Source organism: Microcaecilia unicolor, chromosome 2, assembly GCF_901765095.1.
Source record: "Microcaecilia unicolor chromosome 2, aMicUni1.1, whole genome shotgun sequence".
Classification (NCBI taxonomy): Eukaryota; Metazoa; Chordata; class Amphibia; order Gymnophiona; family Siphonopidae; genus Microcaecilia; species Microcaecilia unicolor.
In genome coordinates this window covers 469,275,885-469,299,137 of record NC_044032.1, presented here as the reverse complement: position 1 = coordinate 469,299,137, position 23,253 = coordinate 469,275,885, and the positions used below count along the sequence as shown (strand labels likewise).

At 41.3% G+C, this 23,253-nt stretch overlaps 1 protein-coding gene across 1 annotated transcript in view; it reads right to left on the bottom strand.

Moving 5' to 3' along the window:
* Positions 1 to 23,253, bottom strand: part of CTNNA2 (catenin alpha 2) — a 1,714,656-nt gene that overhangs the window by 1,482,312 nt on the left and 209,091 nt on the right. The window contains exon 2 of the mRNA XM_030191022.1: positions 12,896 to 13,002. Coding sequence (XP_030046882.1) covers positions 12,896 to 12,997 — 102 coding nt within the window. The 5' untranslated portion in view covers positions 12,998 to 13,002. The remainder of the gene's footprint in view (positions 1 to 12,895; positions 13,003 to 23,253) is intronic.

Below are 23,253 nucleotides of genomic sequence, written 5' to 3'. Positions count from 1 at the left end.
GTCCTGTGGTATATAAAAAGACTCAATTAATGTCTAAGCTACTCTATGAGAGACAGTATATAGTTGCCCCCTAGGGGTAGAACTTGCGTAGTGGTCTGCTGGCGCTGCAGGTATGGAATATCTTGGGTTGTGGCGAAGACTGCCTTTCTCTTTTTAGGACTCCTTCACCAGCTGTGATTAAGGCTTTATTAGAGCAAAATTCAGTAACCATAACACTGGAACAGTCGGTTCCCAATACTCTTACATAACATTCAGTTCTACTTCATGTGCTGACAAATGAGTTTTAAAAATAAATTCAGACTCCGTATCAGGTTTTGGTAACTGGCAGCAGTATGAACTCTTAAAGTTCACTTATTAGAAACTTGCATCCAAGAACGCTCAGCATTTACAGACTTCCCTTATTCTGTTCCCTTCTTCCAGCCTGATTAATTCATGTCCTCTTAGCTTCAGAGGCTCTCTCTCAACCTGCCATGGCTGACTTAATCAGTTGCACTACTCTAGCACAGCTGGGGAAAAAAAGAGGCCATTCTGACTGCAGCTTCAAACACCTTTTGTTCCTGTCTGTAACGAACTGCGACTAAATTCTAAAGTGCACAGTTCAAAAGGGCATGCCAATAGGTGGGGAAACTGGCATATCCAAATTTAGGCACATTGTTGTAGAATATGGGCCAGTCCACGTAAATCTATGCACAGGGATTTATGCCACATTTTCATTGGTGTAAATGGATGCACATAGTTTTGGGCACTGGGATATGAACACTGCGCCTAAATCTTATAAAATACACTTAGGCAAAAATAATTTCAGCGCGGATTTTCCAGGTGCCATATCTAGAAACTCTCCCAATGTGGAAAACTGCAACTCAAAAGTGGATTGAAAAGATTCACACAAAAAAAATAAATCCATCACGCGCTAAATTTAAGACACACTAACAAATCGAGTGCACACTAATAACTAACAAATGCATATCCCTAGTAAACCTGCTTCTGACGTGCTTCCAAAAAAAAGTATCGGGCTGGAAATTCCACAGCCTGTTACCAACCACCAAGACAGCACAATCACATATCTTCATCAGCTAAGCAAGCTTCCCAGTGGGAACAGACAAAAAAACCTTGAGAAGATGATCTTAATTACCAAATCAGTTGGTATCAATTCAATATGGCTCACAAACACAATGGAGCTAGACCATATAATACCTTAAATATTAAAGAACCAAAGGGGGCAGTATTTAGAGTGGTTGATGTCACACATAATAAAACATCAACTCAGTATGAAAACTGAGAAAAGCATTAATAAGGGAACATGAAAGTGCAATAGCAAGAATTTTGACTTAAAGTGTCACCCTCTTATTGAAACATCTCCTTTTTCTCGGAAGGAAAAAGAGGAAGAGGGCCCTGAGGAAATCTCAGTAAGTAAATTAAAATAATAATGTTAATACTATTTTAATGTTCCCAAACCATGATAATTTTAGCAGCCTGTTTCTACTAGATCACCATGTACCCCAGGTAAGTGCCAAGGTTGGGATCGGGGGTTGGGGACTTGTCTGCTAAAGGAACAGATTGAAGGTGGTGTTCTTTTTGCTGTTGGGGTGTTGAGGGGGGTAGAGTTTGATAAGGAGGATCTTTTTGCTATTGGGCGGGGTCTAGCATACCTGACATGGGAGGGGATCAGTAGCGTGCAAATGACAGGAGCAGTGATTTGTAAAAGCTGTTCCCATGTACAATTGAGGAAGAATAGCATACTCCTTTTCCCCATGTGTAGCTTTTTAAAATCATTGCTCCTACTTGACATGCTGGTAGATACACATGCACTCCTGTATGCCATTATAGTATCTTACAAAAGGCTCTATATTCGGCAGAGTCTTTTGTAAAATACCAGGGGAATTGTGCATCACTCAACCTCAATGCCCCAATTCCCATCTCAATGTGCTATATAAAATAAGTCTTATAGTTGCCAGCATTTACATATGGCATTTCTGAAAATCAACACTCCCGAGTATAACTGCCAACATTTATATGTTGAAGATACATGTGCATATTCTTGAAATCAATGCTCCCGTTGTCTCTGTTGGCAAACACACGTCTATTTGCCAGTATCTTTATACATATTTTACAAAAGTGTCCATGTTTGGCAGATCATTTGTAGAATACAGAGGGAATTGACCTGAGCATCCCAATTCCTAACTCAATGTTCTGAACAACATGAGGCTTCATGGTTGTTGTTGTTGTTGTTGTTGCTGCTGCAACTGTTTCTGAAGTTGCGGTGTCCTCAACAGAAGAAAAGATTTTACCATAACGCAGAAAACTTCATTCAGCCATTCCAGGCAAATAAACTTTATTACAGGTAAGAAGAGATCATGGCACATGATGACATTCAGTTTAAGAATTTGCTCTGATTTTATCCTTCTACACACATGTAAATGTTTACTATTAAAATAGGAAGATTTTTGCAAAATTTCTTGCAAGTTGGGCTTCACTTAGAAAAATGTGTGAAAATGTAAAAGTTTAATTGCTTTATAGATTCTTACACATTTTCATGTGCAAATCTGCGCTTGTGAATTTTGTACCATTGTTCATTGGTATTTAAATTTGCATTTGAGACCTACTGAGAGAAAAGCTATCAAAAGGGGGGTATGTGACTTATTTATACCACAGCACAGATGGGTATCAACTGCATAATCTTACACATTTTCAGCCACAGGCATGGACTAATTATGTCTTTAAAAATGAGAAACGTTTATCAAGAAAATGAAAGTTGCCCCTTCACATTTTTATAGCAATGGTCTTCTCTAATTTTTTTTATGTTGGGGCCACTTTGAATCCAAGTGAGATGAAGGACAGCCACCAAATAGCATCCCATATGACAAGACACGACTGACCAGTGTGTTTCTGTGATATTCATCCCCACCAACCCACCTTCAAACATTTAATTGCAAATATTCTCAAGGAGGTGGGCATTTCCAAATGCATTCTGTATTTCTATCTATTGAGAAATGCCTTGTCCTTCAAGCATGCAGCTCTTTCTCCCCATCCAATTTCCCCTTTCTGTGGGAAGTTTGGATAGACAAGCACACTGCAGCAGAAAAAAATTCCTGAATGATGATGGGGGCCACCCAGAAATCTCCAGGGCTGCCATTGGCCCCGGGTCTTGCATTGAAAAACAGTTTATAGCCTTTATCTCTTATTTGTAATCCAACTTTTGGTACCTTTTTTTGTTGAGAGGGTCACATTTACTTGTGGTGTTTAATAAAGATCAAGTCTGAAAGAATAAGACAGGAGCCATTCAGACCTCAAACTGACTTATTCCAAATATTTTTGCCCAGCACGTACCTCCTGCAAGGAAAGGATGAATACCCAAGAAAAGGCCAAATCTGCCAACAAGATAGACCAGTTTAATCTTTTTTACATGGTATAAATCCCCTCTGTCTTGGAGATGCATGTCAAGCAGAAATATCTGAATCATTACAGTTCCATCACCTAATGGATTAAGTCACACGAACTTGACATGCATTCTTTCCCAGCATTATTAAGTTGCTTGAAAGGTCAGCAGTAAGTGTCAATGAAATCATGATTTTTAGTGAGGACCTCCTCCTGCTTTTTCCTATCACTTAATGTCAAGCTGAGAGCCAGAGTCTGGGCTGGAGTCAGAAATTAGCTTGGTACAGATTGTTTATTTCTTGTTAGAAAGAGGACTTCAATTTCCAAGTAGCAACATAAATACTAAGGGGTCCTTTAATAAACTGTGCTAAGAAATGGGCTTAGCTCGCCCTTATACAAGACTTTCCCACCTGCTAAATTCATTTAGTGTGACCTTTACTATTTGTTGAATATATGGCCATGCACTGTTAGCATTACAAAATTACCACAAGAGTACTTATCACCTCCTATTAGCTCCCATGTTATGGATGTGCTAACCAGTTAGCATGACAGTAATGTCAGTGAGTTAACTGATTAGTGCATCCATGCACATTCTCAGCCCCGAACATGCCCCCTCAAAAATTTAAAACAATTATCACACACTAAGGGGCCCATTTACTAAGCCATGATAAAAAAATGGCCTGCGGTAGTGTAGGTGCGTGTATTGGTTGCACGCTGGGCCAGTTTTTACCGCGTTTACAAAAAATGGCTTTTTTTTTTAATGGAACGGGAAAAGGGCCTGCAGTAAAATTGAAACCAGCACATGCACAAAACCGGCCTGAGCCATTAACACCACCCATTGATCTAGCAGTAAAGGCTCACGCGCTACACACGTGGTGACTAGTCGGCGTATGCCAAATGCTGATTACCACTGGAACTGGCGCGTGTAGGAGGAAATAAATAAATAATTCATCCATGCGCGTAAAATCTGAAATTATCGCCAAGAGGGCGTGCTCTCCTGGCGGTAATCTCATTTGGGTGCACACTGCACACGCATAGAGCCTACCGCCCTTAGTATAAGGGCCCCTTCGAATGTGCAGATGGCAAAACTAATGTGGAACACTTTAGCGCAGCCATTCCCAACCTAGTTCCTTGGGCACACCTAGTCCCATCGGGTTCTCAGGACATCTACAACGAACATGCACAAGATAGATTTGCATGCAATTGAGGCAGTGCATGCAAATTTAATTCATGAAAATGTATTGTGGATATCCTGAAAACCCAATGGGACTAGGTGTGCGTCAAGGACTGGGTTGGGGATGGCTGTTTTACACGCCCCTCATTAAGCCATATGTGCTGCATTAGGCATGCTTTAGTGCTTAACACAGCTTAGGAAAATGGCTCCAAACAAATTAACAGGTAAAAAGTGCATTATCCCTTAAAAATTCTATTCAACCAAAACGCTAATCAAGTAAAATATATTCCTGTTACAGTGTAAATGTGTATTTTATGTCTATGAATTTGGAAAACTAAAAAGTTGAATTTGGGTCAAGGCAGACACTGACACAAGTCAACATGTCTTTTATGAATATAAGTATTATACTGGATGAACTTCAGCAAAAAAAAAAAAAAAAAAAAAAAAATATATATATATATATACAAACAGCTGAAGGAACTTTCAGTTATATAAAAATACTTCAAAATAGATTTCTATCAAATCTTCTACAACATTGTATATATAGAGAGAGATATTCAAAAAAGGAGGAAAAACGACTTCAAATGTCCCAAATTTGGCATTTTATATTCAATCTTTATGCCGCCGTAAAATGGACTCCATTTTTTTTTCTCATTGGTATTAAAAAGCTCTTCTTTATTTTACATCACCATTGTGCACTTTTTTCCAAACTTCAAAATGTATCAAAATCATAAAGATAATCATAAAAAAGCACTTAGGGGGCCCTTTTACTAAGCTGTGGTAAAAAGAACCTTGCCCTAGTGGTGGGAGCCATTTTTGCCATGCACTGAGGCCCTTTTTAACTGCAGCGGGTAAAAAGGCTGAAAAAAGACATGGCCGTGCAGTAAGATTGCTCTTATTGCGTGACCATGTGGAGGGGAGCACTTACGCGGTAACCCCCCATGGAAATACTTTTTGAATATTTCCGCTAGTGCCAAAAATGCCACGCAGCTCCAGAGTGGCACACAGTAAGCCTATAGTGGGCTTACCTCTGCTTAGTAAAAGGGCCCCTAAGCTCAGATTCCACTCCCGATGGGGATCTGCATTTCGCTTGTTTACAAGCTTCATCGGGGCACTAAGGGGCCATTTTACAAAGGCGCGTAGGTGCCTATGCATATCCAACTTGTGTAAATTTGGAAATACTGCCAGGCTACCGCATGCCCCGGACAGTAATTTCATTTTTTACATGCAACGCTAACTGAGCGGTATTCAGCAGTGTATGTGCATGTCCATTTTTGGCAAAAAAGGGCCTTTTTACAGGTGCGCTGAAAAATGGACCTGCGCACGTCCAAAACATGCGCCTACACTACAGCAGGCCATTTTTCAGTGAGCCTTTGGTAAAAGGACCCCTAAGTACTTGTGCTACAGTCTTACCTATCAAAAAATGTTTTAAACATTTTGTTAGTCCTTTTCCAAGCCATCTCATGCACTCAACAACATAGTAGAACTTATTTCAACAATCATAGAGCTGAGCTTCAAAACGTGGCATTATAAAAATAAACTCAGTTATTGTGCAGTCTCATGAGGTATTTCAATAACAATATGTATGTATCGCCTTCTCAAGAACAAATAATCTGAAGTTATTATGTCCCACATATTTACCTCAAGAAGTGTTTGGAGAAGATAGAGAGGTACAAAATCAAAAAGGCCACTTTCATTGTGGCCATTGTAAAACTTGCTCGATTACATCTGAAATTTCAGATTTACATTGAAGTCAAAGAACACGTCAGTCAAATTATGTTATACTAGTAAAAAAGGCCCGTTTCTGAAGGCAAGGAAATGGGCCCTAGGCAGGCAATTCCTCCCCCCTGCGCTACGGCCCCCTCGCCCTTCTTCGGCGAACCTGTCGCCCCCTCCGGACTGCCGAAAACCACCCCCCGCCGCCATTGTGTACTACCTGTGCTGACGGGGGACCCAAAAACCCGTCAGCTAAAGTGTCGTTGTGCCCTTCGCGTTCCTTCCTCATCTTCTCTGGAAGTTCCTCTGCGTGCGTCTGACATCAGACGCATGCAGTCAGATGCACGCAGAGGAACTTCCAGAGAAGATGAGGAAGGAACGTGAAGGGCACAACAACACTTCGGCTGTCGGGGGTTTGGGTCCCCCGTCAGGACAGGTAGTACACAACGGCGGCGGGGGGCGGTTTTCGGCAGTCCAGGGGGGGGGGCGACAGGTTCATGGAGGGGGGTCGAGGGGGCCATAGCGCGGGGGGTGACAGCTGATTCTGAGGCAGGGTCCTCCCCTTGCCTTGGAATCAGCTGTCATGACGTCAGTGACATTAAGTGCATGTCTGCCTAGCAGGTCACCTCCAGCCTAGGGAGCTACGGTCCCAGGCACAGAACGTTGGAGGTGAGAATTATTATATAGGATATGTATTACAATGTACCTGCCAGACATAGAATGTTGGAAAAACAATCCACACTTTACATCGGAGGGTCACTGAACATTCCATGTCTAAGTACACCCACTGCCAAAGTAGCAACATAATGCCAAACCTGACAATAGGCAAATCTATGACCCCAGCTAATATCTAGACAACCCTGAAGATCTGCAAAAGGGAGGATAGACTCATCCTAGGCCAAGGCTACGCCCTTATGTTCCCATTCCAGAAAGACTGCATTATTCACCCCTGGTTCAAAATCCCCATTTCCCTTAAGGACAAGCAAATCCGTAATTTTCCACATCAACTTCAGCACCATGTTACACCTCAATTGCACAGGAATCCGGGTCAACCGAGCTGGAAGCAAATACAGACAGTTATATAAGGCAAAAAAGTCATGCTCAAAGTCAAGTGGAGTAAATCAGTGCTTCAAGCAAATCCAATCTCACAAATACCATAAAAGACAGGCACTATTATACCAAAGAAAATCTAGTAGCCCCATGCCACTGCAAGCCCAATTGTCCCACTTCTTCTTAACAATTCCACTACCAAGGATCTCACTTTCCTAATACCCAAAGGAAACTGACCTAGTCCATAACTCATGGGATGTCATGCATAATTTATTTATTTTATTATTTGGATTTTGCTCACAAATTTTTCAATAGTAGCTGAAGGTGAGCTACATTTAGGTACGCTGGATATTTCTCTGTCTCAGGCAGGCTCACAATCTAATTTTGTGCCTGAGGCAATGGAGGGTTAAGTGACTTCCTCAAGGTCATATGGAGCAGTAGTGGGATTTGAACTGATCTCCTCTGGATTTCAAGACCGATGCTCTAACCAATAGGACACTCCTCCACTCCACAAAAGTTAAACATAACACCTAAACACAGTAAAGGAACTCATTCAGCACTGTAGCTGTGCTTCACCCACTATGAACTTCTGTCAGTAGCCTAAATGAACAATGTCTCCTTATGAGGTTGTCACCTTCTCTGCCCTGAGTCTCCACTCCCTGTCTCCTGAACAACATGGTGTGTAATCTTTACATACGTAAATAAGTATTGCCATACTGGGCAGACTGAAGGTCCATCAAACCCAGCATCCTGTTTCCAGCATTGGCCAATTCAGGTCACAAGTACCTGGCAAGATCCCAAAACAGTACAATACATTTTATGCTGCTTATTCTAGAAATAAGCAGTGGATTTTCCCCAAATCCATTTTAATAATGGTCTATAGACTTTTCCTATAGGAAGCCATCCAAACCTTTTTAAAATCCCGCTAAACTAACCACTTTTAATACATTATCTGGCAACAAGTTCCAGAGTTTAATTACATGTTCAGTGAAGAAATATTTTCTCCGATTCGTTTTAAATTTACTACTTCGTAGCTTCATTGTGTGCCCCCTAGTCCTAGTATTTTTGGAAAGAGTAAACAAGCAAATCATGTCTACCTGTTTCACTCCACTCATTATTTTATAGACCTTTATCATATCTCCCCTCAGCCATCTTTTCTACAAGCTGAAGAGCCCTAACCGCTTTAAACTTTCCTCATTGGGAAGTTGTCCCATCCCCTTTATCATTTTTGTTGCCCTTCTCTGTACCTTTTCTAATTCCACTATCCAGCTTATAATCGAACGAGAAAAACGCCCAAGTTCCGACCTAAATCGGGAGATGGACGTTTATCTCACAAAAACGAATAAAGCGGTATAATCGAAAGCCGATTTTGAACGTTTTCAACTGCACTCCGTCGCGGATGCGGACAAAGTTGATGGGGGCGTGTCAGAGGTGTGGCGAAGGCGGAACTGGGGCGTGGTTATCTGCCGAACAGAGATGGGCGCATTTCACAGATAATGGGACAAAAGTATGCGTTTTTAGCTAGAATTTAGGGCACTTTTCCTGGACCCTGTTTTTCCACGAATAAGGCCCCAAAAAGTGCCCTAAATGACCAGATGACCACTGGAGGGAATCGGGGATGACCTCCCCTGACTCCCCCAGTGGTCATAAACCCCCTCCCACCACAAAAAATGATGTTTCACAACTTTTTATTTTCACCCTCAAATGTCATACCCACCTCCCTGGCAGCAGTATGCAGGTCCCTGGAGCAGTTGTTAGGGGGTGCAGTGGACTTCAGGCAGGTGGACCCAGGCCCATCCCCCCCTACCTGTTACAATTGTGCTGCTTAATGCTTAGTCGTCCAACCCCCCCCCCGAACCCACTGTACCCACATGTAGGTGCCCCCCTTCACCCCTTAGGGCTATAGTAATGGTGTAGACTTGTGGGCAGTGGGTTTTGAGGGGGATTTGGGGGGCTCTACACACAAGGGAAGGGTGCTATGCACCTGGGAGCTCTTTTACCTTTTGTTTTGTTTTTGTAAAAGTGCCCCCTAGGGTGCCTGGTTGGTGTCCTGGCATGTTAGGGGGACCAGTGCACTACGACTCCTGGCCCCTCCCACGAACAAATGCCTTGGATTTATTCGTTTTTGAGCTGGGCGATTTCATTGTCCATTACCGCTGAAAAGCAAAAACGCCCAGCTCACAACTTGGCGAATAAAACATGGACGTCTATTTGTTTCGAAAATACGGTTGGGTCCGCCCCTTCACGGACCCGTTCTCGGAGATAAACGCCCATGGAGATAGGCGTTTCTGTTCGATTATGCCCCTCTATATCTTTTTTTGAGATGCGGTGACCAGACTTGAACATAACATTTGAGGTCATAATGCCCCCATGTTTGTTTTCCATTCCTTTCCTAATAATACCTAACATTCTATTTGCTTTCTTAGCTGCTGCCGCACACTGAGCAGAGGTTTTCAACTTATCAGCAATGATGACTCCTTATGTGGAACCTTGCATTATGTAGCTATAATTTGGGTTTCTCTTTCCCACATGCATCACTTTGCACTTGTTCACATTAAACATCATCTGTCATTTAGATGCCCAGTCTCCCAGTCTCGTAAGGTCCTCTTATCATTTTTCACAATCCTCTTGCGATTTAACAACTTTGAATAACTTTGTGTCATCAGCAAATTTAATTACCCCACTAGTTACTCTCATCTCTAGATCATATATAAATATATTAAAAAGCAGTGGTCCCAGCAGACACCCCTGGGGAACCCCACTATCTATCCTTCTCTATCAAGAATACTGACCATTTAACCCTCTTCTCTGCTTTCTATCTTATAACCAGTTTTTATGTATTTATTTATTTGTGACATTTATATCCCACATTATCCCAAACAAGTTTGAGTTCAATGTGGCTTACAATAAACAGTACAGGATACATAACAAAGAATAATGCATAAGAAAGTAATTTGTTGTAAGAATCCAATTTTACAATAGAGTATCATAAACATACTGGGATAGCTATGGATGTTTAACATTTAGAAAAACTATTATGAATGATAAATGGTAAATAGAGAATAACCAATTCAGGTAATAATTAGTTGTTTCAGATATGGTTGTTCTTTGTGAGGGTTTGTTTGAATAGAAACGATTTGAAGATTTTGCGGAATCTAGTATATTCCTTTTAATCCACAATAGGACAGTACCTCCTATCCCATAACTCTCCAGTTTCCTCTGGAGTCTTTCATGAGGTACTTTGTCAAATGCCTTTTGAAAATCCAGGTACACAATGTCGACCAGCTCACCTTTATCCACATGTTTGTTCACCCCTTCAAAGAAATGTAATAGATTGGTGAGGCAAGATTTCCCTTCACTAAATCCATGTTGGCTTTGTCTCATTAATCCATGCTTTTGAATATGCTTTGTAATTTTGTTCTTTATAATAGTCTCTACCATTTTGCCCGGCACCAACGTCAGGCTCACCGGTCTATAATTTCCTGGATCTCCTCTGGAACATTTTTTAAAAAATCAGCGTTACATTGGCCACTCTCCAATCTTCCAGAACCATGCTTGATTTTAAAGATAAATGGCATATTACTAACAATAGTTCTGCAAGTACATTTTTATCATTTCTATCAGTACTTGGGGATGAATATCATCCGGTCCAGGAGATTTGCTACTCTTCAATTTGTCAAATTGCGCCATTACATCATCCAGGTTTATAGAGATTTCATTCAGTTTCTCTGACTTGTCAGCTTTGAATACCAAATCTTCGGTGAAGACCGAAGCAAAGAATTCATTTAACCTGTCTGTTATGGCTTTGTCTTCCCTGCGTGCCCCTTTTACCCCGTGGTGATTTAGTGGTCTAACCGATTCTTTTGCCGGCTTCTTGTTTTTAATATACCTTTAAAAATGTTCATATGTTTTTGCCTCCAGCACAATCATTTTTTTCAAAGTCTCTCTTTGCCTTCCTTATCAGTGCTTTGAATTTTACTTGCCATTCCTTATGTTGTTTCTTATTTTCAGTCGGTTTCTTCTATTTTCTGAAGGATTTTCTTTTAGCTATAATAGCTTCCCTCACCTCACTTTTTAACCATGCCAGCTATTGTTTGATCTTCCTTCCTCATTTTTTAATACACGGAATATATTTGACATGGGCTTCCAGGATGGTATTTTTTAATGGCATCCACGCCTGATATACATTTTTGACCTTCGCAGCCACTCCTCTAAGTTTTGGGGGGGTTTTTCACCGTTCTTCTCATTTTATCATAGTCTCCTTTTTGAAAGTTAAATGCTAATGTATTGGATTTCCTGTGTGTACTTACTTCAAAGCCGATATCAAATCTGGTGGTGATCAGCAACAAGTTGATTGCTGCCGGCTGAATATCGGGCCTGCAGAAACCTGTTCCTCTCACAGGGTGTTATTTAGGGGGAATACACAAAGTAGACTAATATTCGGCACACCAAAGTACGAAAGCGCAAAACCCTTACGAGAAAAACTACACTGGCTCCCACTAAAAGAACGCATCACGTTCAAACTTTGCACTTTAGTCCATAAAATCATCCATGGTAACGCCCCAGCCTACATGTCAGATCTAATAGAACTACCACCCAGGAACGCAAAAAACTCTTCCCATACACCCCTCATTCTTCATCCTCCCAAGTGTAAGGGTTTGAAATACAAATCAATGCATGCATCTACCTTTTCCTTTATGAGCACGCAGCTCTGGAATGCGCTGCCACGCAACTTGAAAATGGTCCAATTTCCGCAAACTATTAAAAACCTCTCTCTTCGACAAGATATATCACAAAGATCAACATGTGTAATTGTATAATCTTTTGAACTTCTAGTACTGTCTTATAATGTCTTTTGTTTTAATACCATCATGTAATTCACCACCATGTAACACAAACCCTCTGTAAACCTAATGTATATTCACTTCTATTTCCAGTACCCATGATGTATTGTAAGCCACATTGAGCCTGCAAAGAGGTGGGATAATGTGGGATACAAATGCAATAAATAAATAAATAAATAGCTTGGAGTTAAATAGCAACAAGAAAAGGTCTGGTTATTACCAGATCATAGAAGACTCACAGTGTGCACAGAATTTGCAAGGTAAAAGCTATTTCTCCTCATGGTTCCCCACTGGTCCTTCAAACCCATATCTTATGAAAGTACTGTAAAGTTTTTCCTGTTCTGGGATTCCCCAGTCCAGGGCTTGTATTTCTCCTGGCTGAGCTTCTCAAGCCTAGGCCTCTTAAAGAGGCTCTGTGAGGGAAAGTACTTGAGGAAGAATGGTATATTCATATATACTTCATTACAGACAGTTTTAGAGAAGTGATTTGCAAATTCACATACAATTAATTTTTAATATATTAGGTGTCTATGCTACCCATACTTTGCTGTATCAAAAACTTAAGGCATCAAACTATGCCCTCCATTTAATATTCAGATAGAGCTTTAGAAATGTAGTACTGATCTAAGGCCTGCCCAGATTTTACATGTAGAAACATATGCACCTATAGCAAAATCACACATAGTTGCATAGTTGTCTTTGATAGTTTAACTGTATCTGAATAGAACAGTCTTACCTGTGTCACAAGTGGTTCTAGCAATCTCTCTACTGTTAAGGTTCTGATTTCCAGACTTTTTGGATCCCATTTCAGAATGATAGGTGAAGTTGCAGAAGTCATGTTCCCTTGAATAAAAATATAAAAAAATATAAATATATGACATTTCAGTCTAAACATAGGACTTAAACCTTTTTATTTCTGTGTCATAAAAGGAGCACACCAAAAACTTTAGATTCTATCATGCTGAGCAAGTGAATTTAACAAGCAACGTGCTGGCAAAAAAACCACATTACACACACAAGTTCAAAAAAAGGACATGGATGGAAATCACTACTGACAGAAGGAATTCTTCATCTAATGTAAAGAATGCCTAAAAAGCATTATAATTCTTCTTTAAATCATATCATTTTCCTTCCACTCTATAATATTGCAGTCTGGCTTTTCCATTTAATTTCCTATTTTACCCATTGTCAGATGTGTATGAGACTAGAGCTGAGGAATGCCAATCAGATTTTCTTGAAGTTTTGTTAACTTTCAATGAATAACCCAGCTTGCAAAGTTTAATGCAAGTTGCATTATTCATTGTGCATAATAATGAGCTACTTGGCATGCACATGCATGCTTTGCAGCTCATTATTATTTAATGCACGTTTGGCTCAAAATTTTCATTAAGTTGCTTTATTGTCAAATAATTCATGCTATTCCCATTAGCACAAGTTAATTGGCAAATAATACATGTTACTGACATAGCGCAGCTTAGTAAATAGAGCCCACATATTATATGTCCCTCTGGGGACATGGGAATACCTACTGCACCTGAATATAATTCAGCCTGAGCTACCAACTGAAAGGTATGAACTAAATTCAAAAGTAAATTTACCAATTTCACACAATGTTTCATTGTGGTGTCCTGTGACAGGGAGAGCCTTAAACATCACATCTGCTAATTGGAATTGTACCCAAAAAGTAATCAGCAACTAGTAAAGGTACTGTGATATTGGAAAGATAAGTTTAACCCATATATAAATTGGGTTTGATAGAGGGTAGTTTGTGTGTTAGTGAAGCTTTCATTTTGATCTTTGGGATTCAAGGTTTGATTGAGAACAGGAGATAGCATGACATCAAAAAGTAGAAGACACTTAGGTTAGTCTATGTTTCCTCTTTCCTGCACAGCCATCATTCTGCATTCACTCAAAACAAAGCAAACAAACCTATGAGTTGCTGCATCCATGTCATTTTTTTTATTGTTAGTAGCATTTTTATTTAATCTCACATATATTTTCAAACATGCCAGCTTGTGCAGCATATAGATATACACAGAGGAAGTATAATAACAGAATAACTTTTCATAGGTAGAGTACAAATCTTAATCAGTGTGTCATTTGGAGGGGCTGGTTATATGGACATTCTAGCATGTGTTATATTCGTGTAGAGATTTTTTTTCTCCTGGTAAAGGGTCACTGAAACAGCCATCATATTATGAGAATCAGGTGCTCAACATTTATTTATTTTAATTATGGCATTTATATCCTACATTAAGCATGAATTAGGTTGAAACCTGGGAGCATTTAAAATATTTTTCCTGTATCTAGATCAAAAGAGAAAGATGGTTTGTGGGAACTTGCTCCTTTTGTTTAGTGGAATGCAGTGGTATATAAAAATGCTGTTTAGTACTACTATTTAAAAGAAAGGTATTCAATAATGAGGGCAGAGCTACCTTCATGCAGAAGTTCAGAGTCAGTCTAACTGTGCCAACATTTTCCAGTTCTGAGATATATATTTATTTCTTCTTCAAGTCATTTTTCAACAGCATTTTCTCAGTTATTACCCAAATGCGAACACAATGTTAATTAACAAGTTTTGGATGTTACTGAATTCTATTATTCTGTCTCACTGTATTTCCAGTTTGAGCACAATGTAATTCATCACAAGGACAAAATATAAGAAAACCAATGGACTACGTTAGGGGCTTATAGCCCATTTAGTTATGTTTAAACAGATGAGAGATCTGTTTGAAATAAAATATTTATTTTTATTGTTTTGACTTATAAACCACTTGTCCCTGAAACATTCTCAAACAACAGAATAATCCATTTGTGTATCTAAAATGTAAACTTCTACAAAATAGATGTGATTCCATGTGCCTCAAGGAAAGGAGAGTTTAATTTTACTACCATTTAATTTCAATATATTCCATCTTCACAACACCAGGCATCCCAAGGCAGATCACAACAACAGTTAAGATGAATCCATCAGGAAGCAGGATATCCTCACTGAAATTTGTCCCTCTGTTTTGTATAGAACAGTGTAGAAAAATGAGTACAAAATACAGAAGGGTCCTTTTACTAAGCCGCATAAGTATCTACATGTGCCCAATGCACGCCAAAATGGGGTTACCGCCTGGCTACCATGTGGCTTTTGTAATTTCATTTTTTGTGCACGTCCGATACGCGTCTGTAAAATAATTTTTATTTTCTGGCGCACGTCTGCTACATGTGCCAAGTAGCATTTGACGCTCGTAGATCATTACCACCCAGTTACCGTGTGAGACTTTACCGCTAGGTCAATGGCTGATGGTAAGGTCTCAGACCCAAAATGGACATGTGCTAATTTTGATTTTGCTGCAAGTCTATTTTTCATCAAAAATTTTAAAACTAGTATTTTTGCAGGTGCGCTAAAAATGCATCTGGGTGCACCCAAACCACGCGCCTACACTACCACAGGCCATTTTTCAGAGCACCTTAGTAAAAGGACCCCAGAGTTTATGAGTGATGATTCTACCAGCTAGAATAATTTTGTAAGCTATTTTAATGATATCAGTTTTAATTTTCTGATATTTATATCTGTATATGGGAAGCTTTCAAATAAATTAAGAAGCTGTCAAATAAGTAAAAAAAAAAAATCTTTTTCCTCCACCTTTTAAGGCACTGGCTATCCAACTGGAACAGCTTTAGACTTTTTACAGATGGACCAGTATAGGCAGTGCCTTATTTCTAATAATCTTTGGCTATTGTTTTGGGTAAACTAAAATGACATCAAGCTCCACCTACTGCTTGAAAGCTCCACCTATTGGCTTCAGCTCAAATAATGGACTAGGTAGGTTCATTTCATCTCCTGTTCATCCAACATCCTTGTTCGTACCGTTTCCTGTTCTCAATCTAACGTCCTTGGTGTGATTTTCCTGTCAGTACTTGATGATGTCATGTTGTGAGACAGAGCAGATGTCAGAAAATGTATCAATTTGTCTTCTGCATGGCATCTGGGACTGTGAAGAAGCAGGAGGAGTATTCTAAGCAGAACAGATCACAGATGAGATGGGTGAAGGATTTTGAGAGTGAGTTCTGTGATCTCTCTCAGTTCGAAGAGATCATACGTGACAGAGATGTGAGAGGTTTTGTGGGAACTGTTTCGTGAGAGCTGTGAGAGGCTGTCAGAGTAGACGGAGCTTAGTGATGAGGGACAACTGTGAGATATTTAAGAAAGTTGGATTCACTGAGGCTTTGAAGTAGTTCCTGAGGGAAAAGGAAGGGAATCCACTCTTTAATAACCTTTCTCTTTGAGTAGAGGCATCAGGACGTCAGAGGTATATAAAGGTAAGGGGGGCTGACAGAACTGGTCCCAGTGGGGAGCATCTGCTAGGTGAGCCCCCCAAATCTAGGGAACACTCTGGAGGGGGAGTTACATAAGTTCTCTCACTTATGTGTCAGTCAAAATCCTGGCTGACATATTTGAGTTAAAAGGGAACTGATGTCAAAGACACGTGTGAGACATGATAGATGTCAAATTTCAAAATGATTGGGGATGCTAAGCTCAGAGTAAATTACCCATCCTTGGACACAAAGAGTTTGCTCACTATTGGGGTTGCTCAAGCACCCACAGAACCCACAGAGCTGGTTCCTATGATGTGAGACATGGCAGAAGGGTTAGAAGGTATTTGTGTAGAGAGGTGTGGTAGCCGTGTTAGTCCACTTTTAAAGGTAATCAATAGAAATAAAACAAAATAAAACATAAAAAAGAAAATAAGATGATACCTTTTTTATTGGACATAACTTAATACATTTCTTGATTAGCTTTTGAAGGTTGCCCTTCCTCGTCAGATCGGAAATAAGCAAATGTTGGTAGATGACAGTATATTTAAGTGAAACATCAAAGCATTTCAGTGACAGTCTAACAGGATGAGGGTGGATAGGTGAGACAGGAAGAGTCGGGTGGACAAGGGACAGGGAGATATGCATGGAGATAGGAGGGTGACAAAGAGGCATATTTTCAAAGCACTTAGACTTATAAAGTTACATAGCAACCTATGAAACTTTGTAAGTCTAAGTGCTTTGAAAATATTCCTCAAAGCAGTACAATTTTATGGTTTATAATGGGCTAGAAAGCCCAGATCTTTGTTAAGTCCTGTTTGGTGGGTGTCAAAATATTTAATCATTCTGACGTCAAAGGTCTTATGTTCCTGTATTGTTTTAAAGTTCTCTTTCAGGATTCTTACCATGAAATCATTGGCACAGTGTTCTGGTTTTGTAAAGTACTGTCCCACAGAGGTGACATCCTGATTGGTACTAGCACTTTTCATACGGTGTCTATGTAAATTAAATCTCTTCTATAGCATCTGACTTGTTTCTCCAATGTAGCAGCCTTCATTGCATTTTTTACCCTGAATGATATATACCACATTGGAAGATGAGTACGTGAAAGATTCCTTAATGTTGAATATTTTTCCTTTGTAAATGACCGTGGGGTCCTGTGAAATGTTTTGGTATAGTTTTCAGCTGGATATATTGCAAGGATGTGTGCCATTCTCTTCTTTTTGAGTCTTTCTTAGGAACTTACTTCTAATTAGCTTGTGTTTTAAGTTGGGTGGCTGTTGGAAGGCCAGCACTGGTGGGGATGGGAATATCTCTTTCAGTAATTCATCCTCATGGAGTAGAGGTTGTAGAACTTTTATGATTTTTCTTAATTTTTCCAGCTCTGGGTTGTATGTCACTATAAGGGGGATTCTGTCTGTGGCTTTTTTTTTTCTTTTTACTGTAGCAGACTTTCCCTGGGTGTTTTGAGGGAGGAGACAATATTCTTGGAGATTATTTTGGGGTTGTAGCCTTTCTGTTCGAAGGATGCAGTCAGGATTCAGAGGTGTCTGTCTCTGTCCCCTGGTCAGAGCAGATACGGTGGTACCTTGTGGCTTGGCTGTAAATAATGGATCTTTTTGTATGTGAAGTGTGGAAGCTGGAGTTGTGGAGGTAGCTGCATTTGTCTGTGGGTTTCTTGTATGTGGATGTTTGTATATAGCCATCGCTGATTGAGACTGTGGGGTCCAAAAAATTGACTTTTTCTGGGGAGTAGTCAATTTTGAATCCGATTGTAGGATGATATGTATTGAAGGAATTTTAAAATTGTTTCAGAGTTTCTTCCCCCTCAGTCCAAATCATAAAAATGTCATTGATGTACCGGTATTATTTTAGGGGTTTGGTCTGGTATGTATTCAGAAATGTCTCTTCCAGCTCAGCCATAAAGAATTTGGCATATTGGGGTGCTGTCCTGGTGCTCATCGCAGTGTCCATTATTTGTAGATAGATATCATTGTTAAAGCGGAAATAGTTATTATTATTTATTGCATTTCTTGTCCCGCCCAAAAGGAAATGATGTCAGAGGAAGGCGGGACGCAGAGGGAGGGAAGTGAAGGACGGAGAGTTGAACCAGTCGACTTGTTGCTTTTACTACCACAGCGCTGCCTGCCCGTTCGTCGCTGTGACTTCGGGAGTAGAATGGAATGGAAGTGAGCCAGCGGCCAGCCTATCACGTCCACTCACTGTAAGTAAAGATCACTGTTTGCACTCCCCTGCGCAGCCGTCACCGTTCACTTACACAGCAAGCAAACCTGTGAGCTGCTGCATCCACGTTGTCATTCTTTACAGGTGGCTGGGAGATGCTGTGAAGGGGGAGGGGGAGACGCTGGATAGAAGGGGGAAGGGGATGGACGGAAACAGGGTGGGCAGGGGAGAGAGGAGAATTGCTGGACAACAGGGATGGATGGAGGGGAAAGGGGAGAGAGGAAATTTGCTGGAGATGGATGGAGGAGAGGGCAGGGGAGAATGGAGAGTTGCTGGACGGAGCGGAGGGCAGGGGATGGAGGAGAATTGCTGGACATGGATGGATGGATGGAAGGCAAAGGGGAGAGAGGAAATTTGCTGGAGATGGATGGATGGAGGAGAGGGCAGGGGATAATGGAGAGTTACTGGACATGGAGCGGAGGGCAGGGGAAAGAAGAAAATTGCTGGACATGAATGGATGGATGGAGGGGAAAGGGGAGAGAGGAAATTTGCTGGAAATGGATGGATGGAGGAGAGGGCAGGGGAGAATGGAGAGTTGCTGGACATGGATGGATGGAGGGGAGGTCAAGGGAGACAGGAGAATTGCTGAACATGGATGGATGAATGGAGGGGGAAGGACAGAGGACATTTGCTGGATAGGGGAAAATGGAGAGTTGCTGGACGAATGGATGGTGGGAGGGGAGAGAAGTCAGGAAGGAGGTGCACATGGATAGAGGGGATGGAAGAGAGGAGAAATGCTGGACATGGATGGAGTGGAGGGCAGGAAAGAGAGGAGAAATGTTGGACAAGGATGGAGGTAAGGAAAGACAAAGGAAGGAGATGCACATGGATGGAGGGGAAGGGAGAGAGGAGAAATGCTGGACATGGATGGAGGGAAAACTGCTGAGTTTAAGGGCTGGTTTGGAACACGTTGAGGGCAGATACTGAAACTCGAGGAAGGATAGGGGCAGGGCTACAGATGGTAGACAGGACGCATAAGGACACAGGAGGATGGTGGACATGGTGAGTGAAAAAATATCAAATGGAAAGAAGACACTGCGTAAAACAGAAGACACTGGGACCAAAGCGAATAGATCAGACAACAAAGGTAGAAAAAAGTATTTTATTCAGAATTTATTAATTTGAATATGTCATCTTTTGGAAATGTGCATCTGTGATATTTTGCATGTAAGTTTAAATTTTTCTAGTTTTGCTGCATGCTGAGTCTGACTTCTTGAGTATTTTGCCTTCATATTTTTTTATTTCTAGTTCCTTGTGTCATGTCTGTTGTGTCATGTGTTTTTCAAGTGTGATCAAGGTGCAGTATTCTGCTAGCATGTAGTATTCGCAGCCCTTTTTGTTTTGATTTTTTTCACGAGGTAGTGTATTGGTGTTTTAGAGCCTAGTGTAATTACAGTTCTGCCTTTTCAAGCATAAGGTTGTAGCTCATCCTGTCCTTGGAATTAGTGCTGTTATGTTTTTATAGATATGAGTGTGTTTTTCAGTGCTTTTTTTGTAGAAAAAAAGGTGCCGGTACTCATTATGGGCGGGGTCACCACATATGGCTCCACCCCTATGATAGCCACACCCACATTAACCACACCCCCTATACCAGCCATGGCGCATATAAACAGACATCATTGAAAATATTATAGTACTATAGGAGAAAAAAATAACGTGATTTTTTTTCATGATAAATAATCTCTGTAAGCTCTTACAGCTCCAGTATACCCAGTGCAAAATAAGACAGCCAATGTAAATTCTCAAATTGGACATATTACAAACACTAAAATGAAAATAAAATGATTTTTTTCTACCTTTGTTGTCTGGTGACTGTTTTTCTTTCCATATTGGTCCCAGTCTGTGATTCTGCTTTCCTTTGTTTTCGCTTAACTCTTCTGTGCCATTTGTCATTTTTGTCTCCTTTTTCTTTGCTTTCTTCAATATTTTTCAGGCTCTCTCTCTGTCCAGATTTAATTCATTCTTACTATCCATTCTTTAATTTCCTTCATCTACCTGTGGCTTTTCATTTTTTCCTCACCCTTGTTCTCCCCATGCCCCTTCCTCTTATTCTCCAGTCTTTCTCTATTCCCCTTTTCCATCCAGCAGCTCTGCTTTCTCTCCCCATCCTTCCAGTGTCTCCCCTCTTTCTCTCCCCATCCTTCCGTTTTCCCTCTCTCTCTCCCCATCCTTCCATCTGTTTTCCCCCTCTCTCTCCCCATCCTTCCATCTGTTTTTCCCCCTCTCTCTCCCCATCCTTCCATCTGTTTTTCCCTCTCTCCCCAATCCTTCCATCTGTGTTTTCCCTCTCTCTCCCCATCCTTCCATCTATTTTTCCCCTTTTCCATCCAGCAGCTCTGCTTTCTCTCCCCATCCTTCCAGTGTCTCCCCTCTTTCTCTCCCCATCCTTCCGTTTTCCCTCTCTCTCTCCCCATCCTTCCATCTGTTTTCCCCCTCTCTCTCCCCATCCTTCCATCTGTTTTTCCCCCTCTCTCTCCCCAATCCTTCCATCTGTTTTTCCCCTCTCTCCCCAATCCTTCCATCTGTTTTTCCCTCTCTCTCCCCATCCTTCCCTCTGTTGGTTTCCCTCTTTCCCTCTCTCCCCAATCCTTCCCTCTGTTGGTTTCCCTCTCTCCCCAATCCTTCCCTCTGTTGGTTTTCCTCTTTCTCTCTCTCTCCAATCCTTCCCTCTGTTGGTTTCCCTCTTTCCCTCTCTCCCCAATCCTTCCCTCTGTTGGTTTCCCTCTTTCCCTATCTCCCCAATCGTTCCCTCTGTTGGTTTCCCTCTTTCTCTCTCTCCCCAATCCTTCCCTCTGTTGGTTTCCCTCTTTCTCTCTCTCCCCAATCCCCCCCCCCCCCCGCGACACTCCGGGCGAGTCCTGCACTTCGTTTTTTTTTTTAAAGACTCAGAACGTGCGAACGATGCAGCCGGCAGCGATTGAAAGAGGCTGTCTGGGCTGGCGTCTGCGTCGGAGCTTCCCTCACCCTCTGCGAGTCCCACCTTCGTTGTTACAACTTCCTGTTTCGCGGGACTTGCAGAGGGTGAGGGAAGCCCCGACGCAGACGCCAGCCCAGACAGCCTCTTTCAATCGCTGCCGGCTGCATCGTTCGCGCGTTCTGAGTCTTTAAAAAAAAAAACTAAGTGCAGGACTCGCCCGGAGTGTCGCGGGGGGGGGGGGGGGAGGGGGCGGGGCTAGCAAAAAAAGGTGCCGAACGCCGTACCGTTGCGTACCGGCACAAAAAAAGCACTGGTGTTTTTGCACAAGTTTGTGTATAGCATTTTGCAGTGGAGAGATTGTGGGATAATGTAATTATATTTAAAAATATCAATTTTTCCATTAAGTATGTATGTATGTGGTTATACTGATGCAGGGCAGCTGTTGGGCAGACTACTTAGAAATCCATCATCAAGTGAATTCTTAGGCATTATTTTGTAGGATCCCAAGAGACACTACTCATACTTATATAGACAGTGCGTGCCCACCCATATTAGCTCTGGGCCCACCCAAAATCTCAGGTCTGGCTACGCCACTGGTATGGTTTAGATGTAAGATGCTAGGTAAGGTATTGTGAAAGGTGTTTTGATGCACCTGAGTAATTTGAGAATGGTTTATTAGGATGTATTTAGTAGGCTTTGTTGAAGAGATGTGTCTTCAAAGCTTTGCGAAAGCTGGTTAGATTGTCCATAGTTTTCAGGGCCATGGGTAGTGCGTTTCAGATCTGTGTCCTTTTATACACAAAAGTAGTAGCGTATGCCTGTTTATATTTAATTCCTTTGCAGCTGGGGAAGTTCAGATTGAGGAATTTGCAGGGCCGATTTTTTGGCGTTTCTAGGCGGTAGGTCCACAAGGTTTAACATATAGAGTGGGGCATCTGCGTGGATGATTTTGTGGACGGTTGTACAGATCTTGAACTCAATTCGTTCCTTGAGTGGTAGCCAGTGTAGTTTCTCTCTTAGAGGTTTCGCCCTTTCATATTTAGTTTTTCCAAAGATGAGTCTGGCAGCGGTGTTCTGGGCTGTTTGGAGTTTTTTAATGGTCTGTTCTTTACAGCCTGCGTATAAAGAGTTACAGTAGTCCAGGTGACTTATCACTAATGACTGTACTAGGGTGTGGAAGATGTTTCTTGGGAAAAAAGGTTTTATTCTCTTAAGTTTCCACATCGAGTGGAACATTTTTTTAGTTATATTCTTCACGTGGGTCTCGAGTGTGAGGTTTTGGTCAATAGTGACTCCAAGAATTTTCAGACTTTCTGAGATAGAAAGTGTGCCGTATGGTGTGGTTATGGTAGTGTAGTTGTTTGTGTTGTATTGGGAAGTGAGAACTAGACATTGAGTTTTTTCTGGGTTCAGTTTTAGCTGGAATGAATCCGCCCAAGAATGCATGATTTGGAGGCTCTGGTTGATCTCGTTGGTTATTTCGTTTAGGTTACTTTTGAACGGGATGTAGGTCGTGACATCATCCACATATATGTAGGGGTTGAGGTTGTGATTGGCTAGAAGTTTGGCTAGTGGTATCATCATAAGGTTGAAGATAGTTGGCGAAAGGGGGGATCCCTGGGGAACTC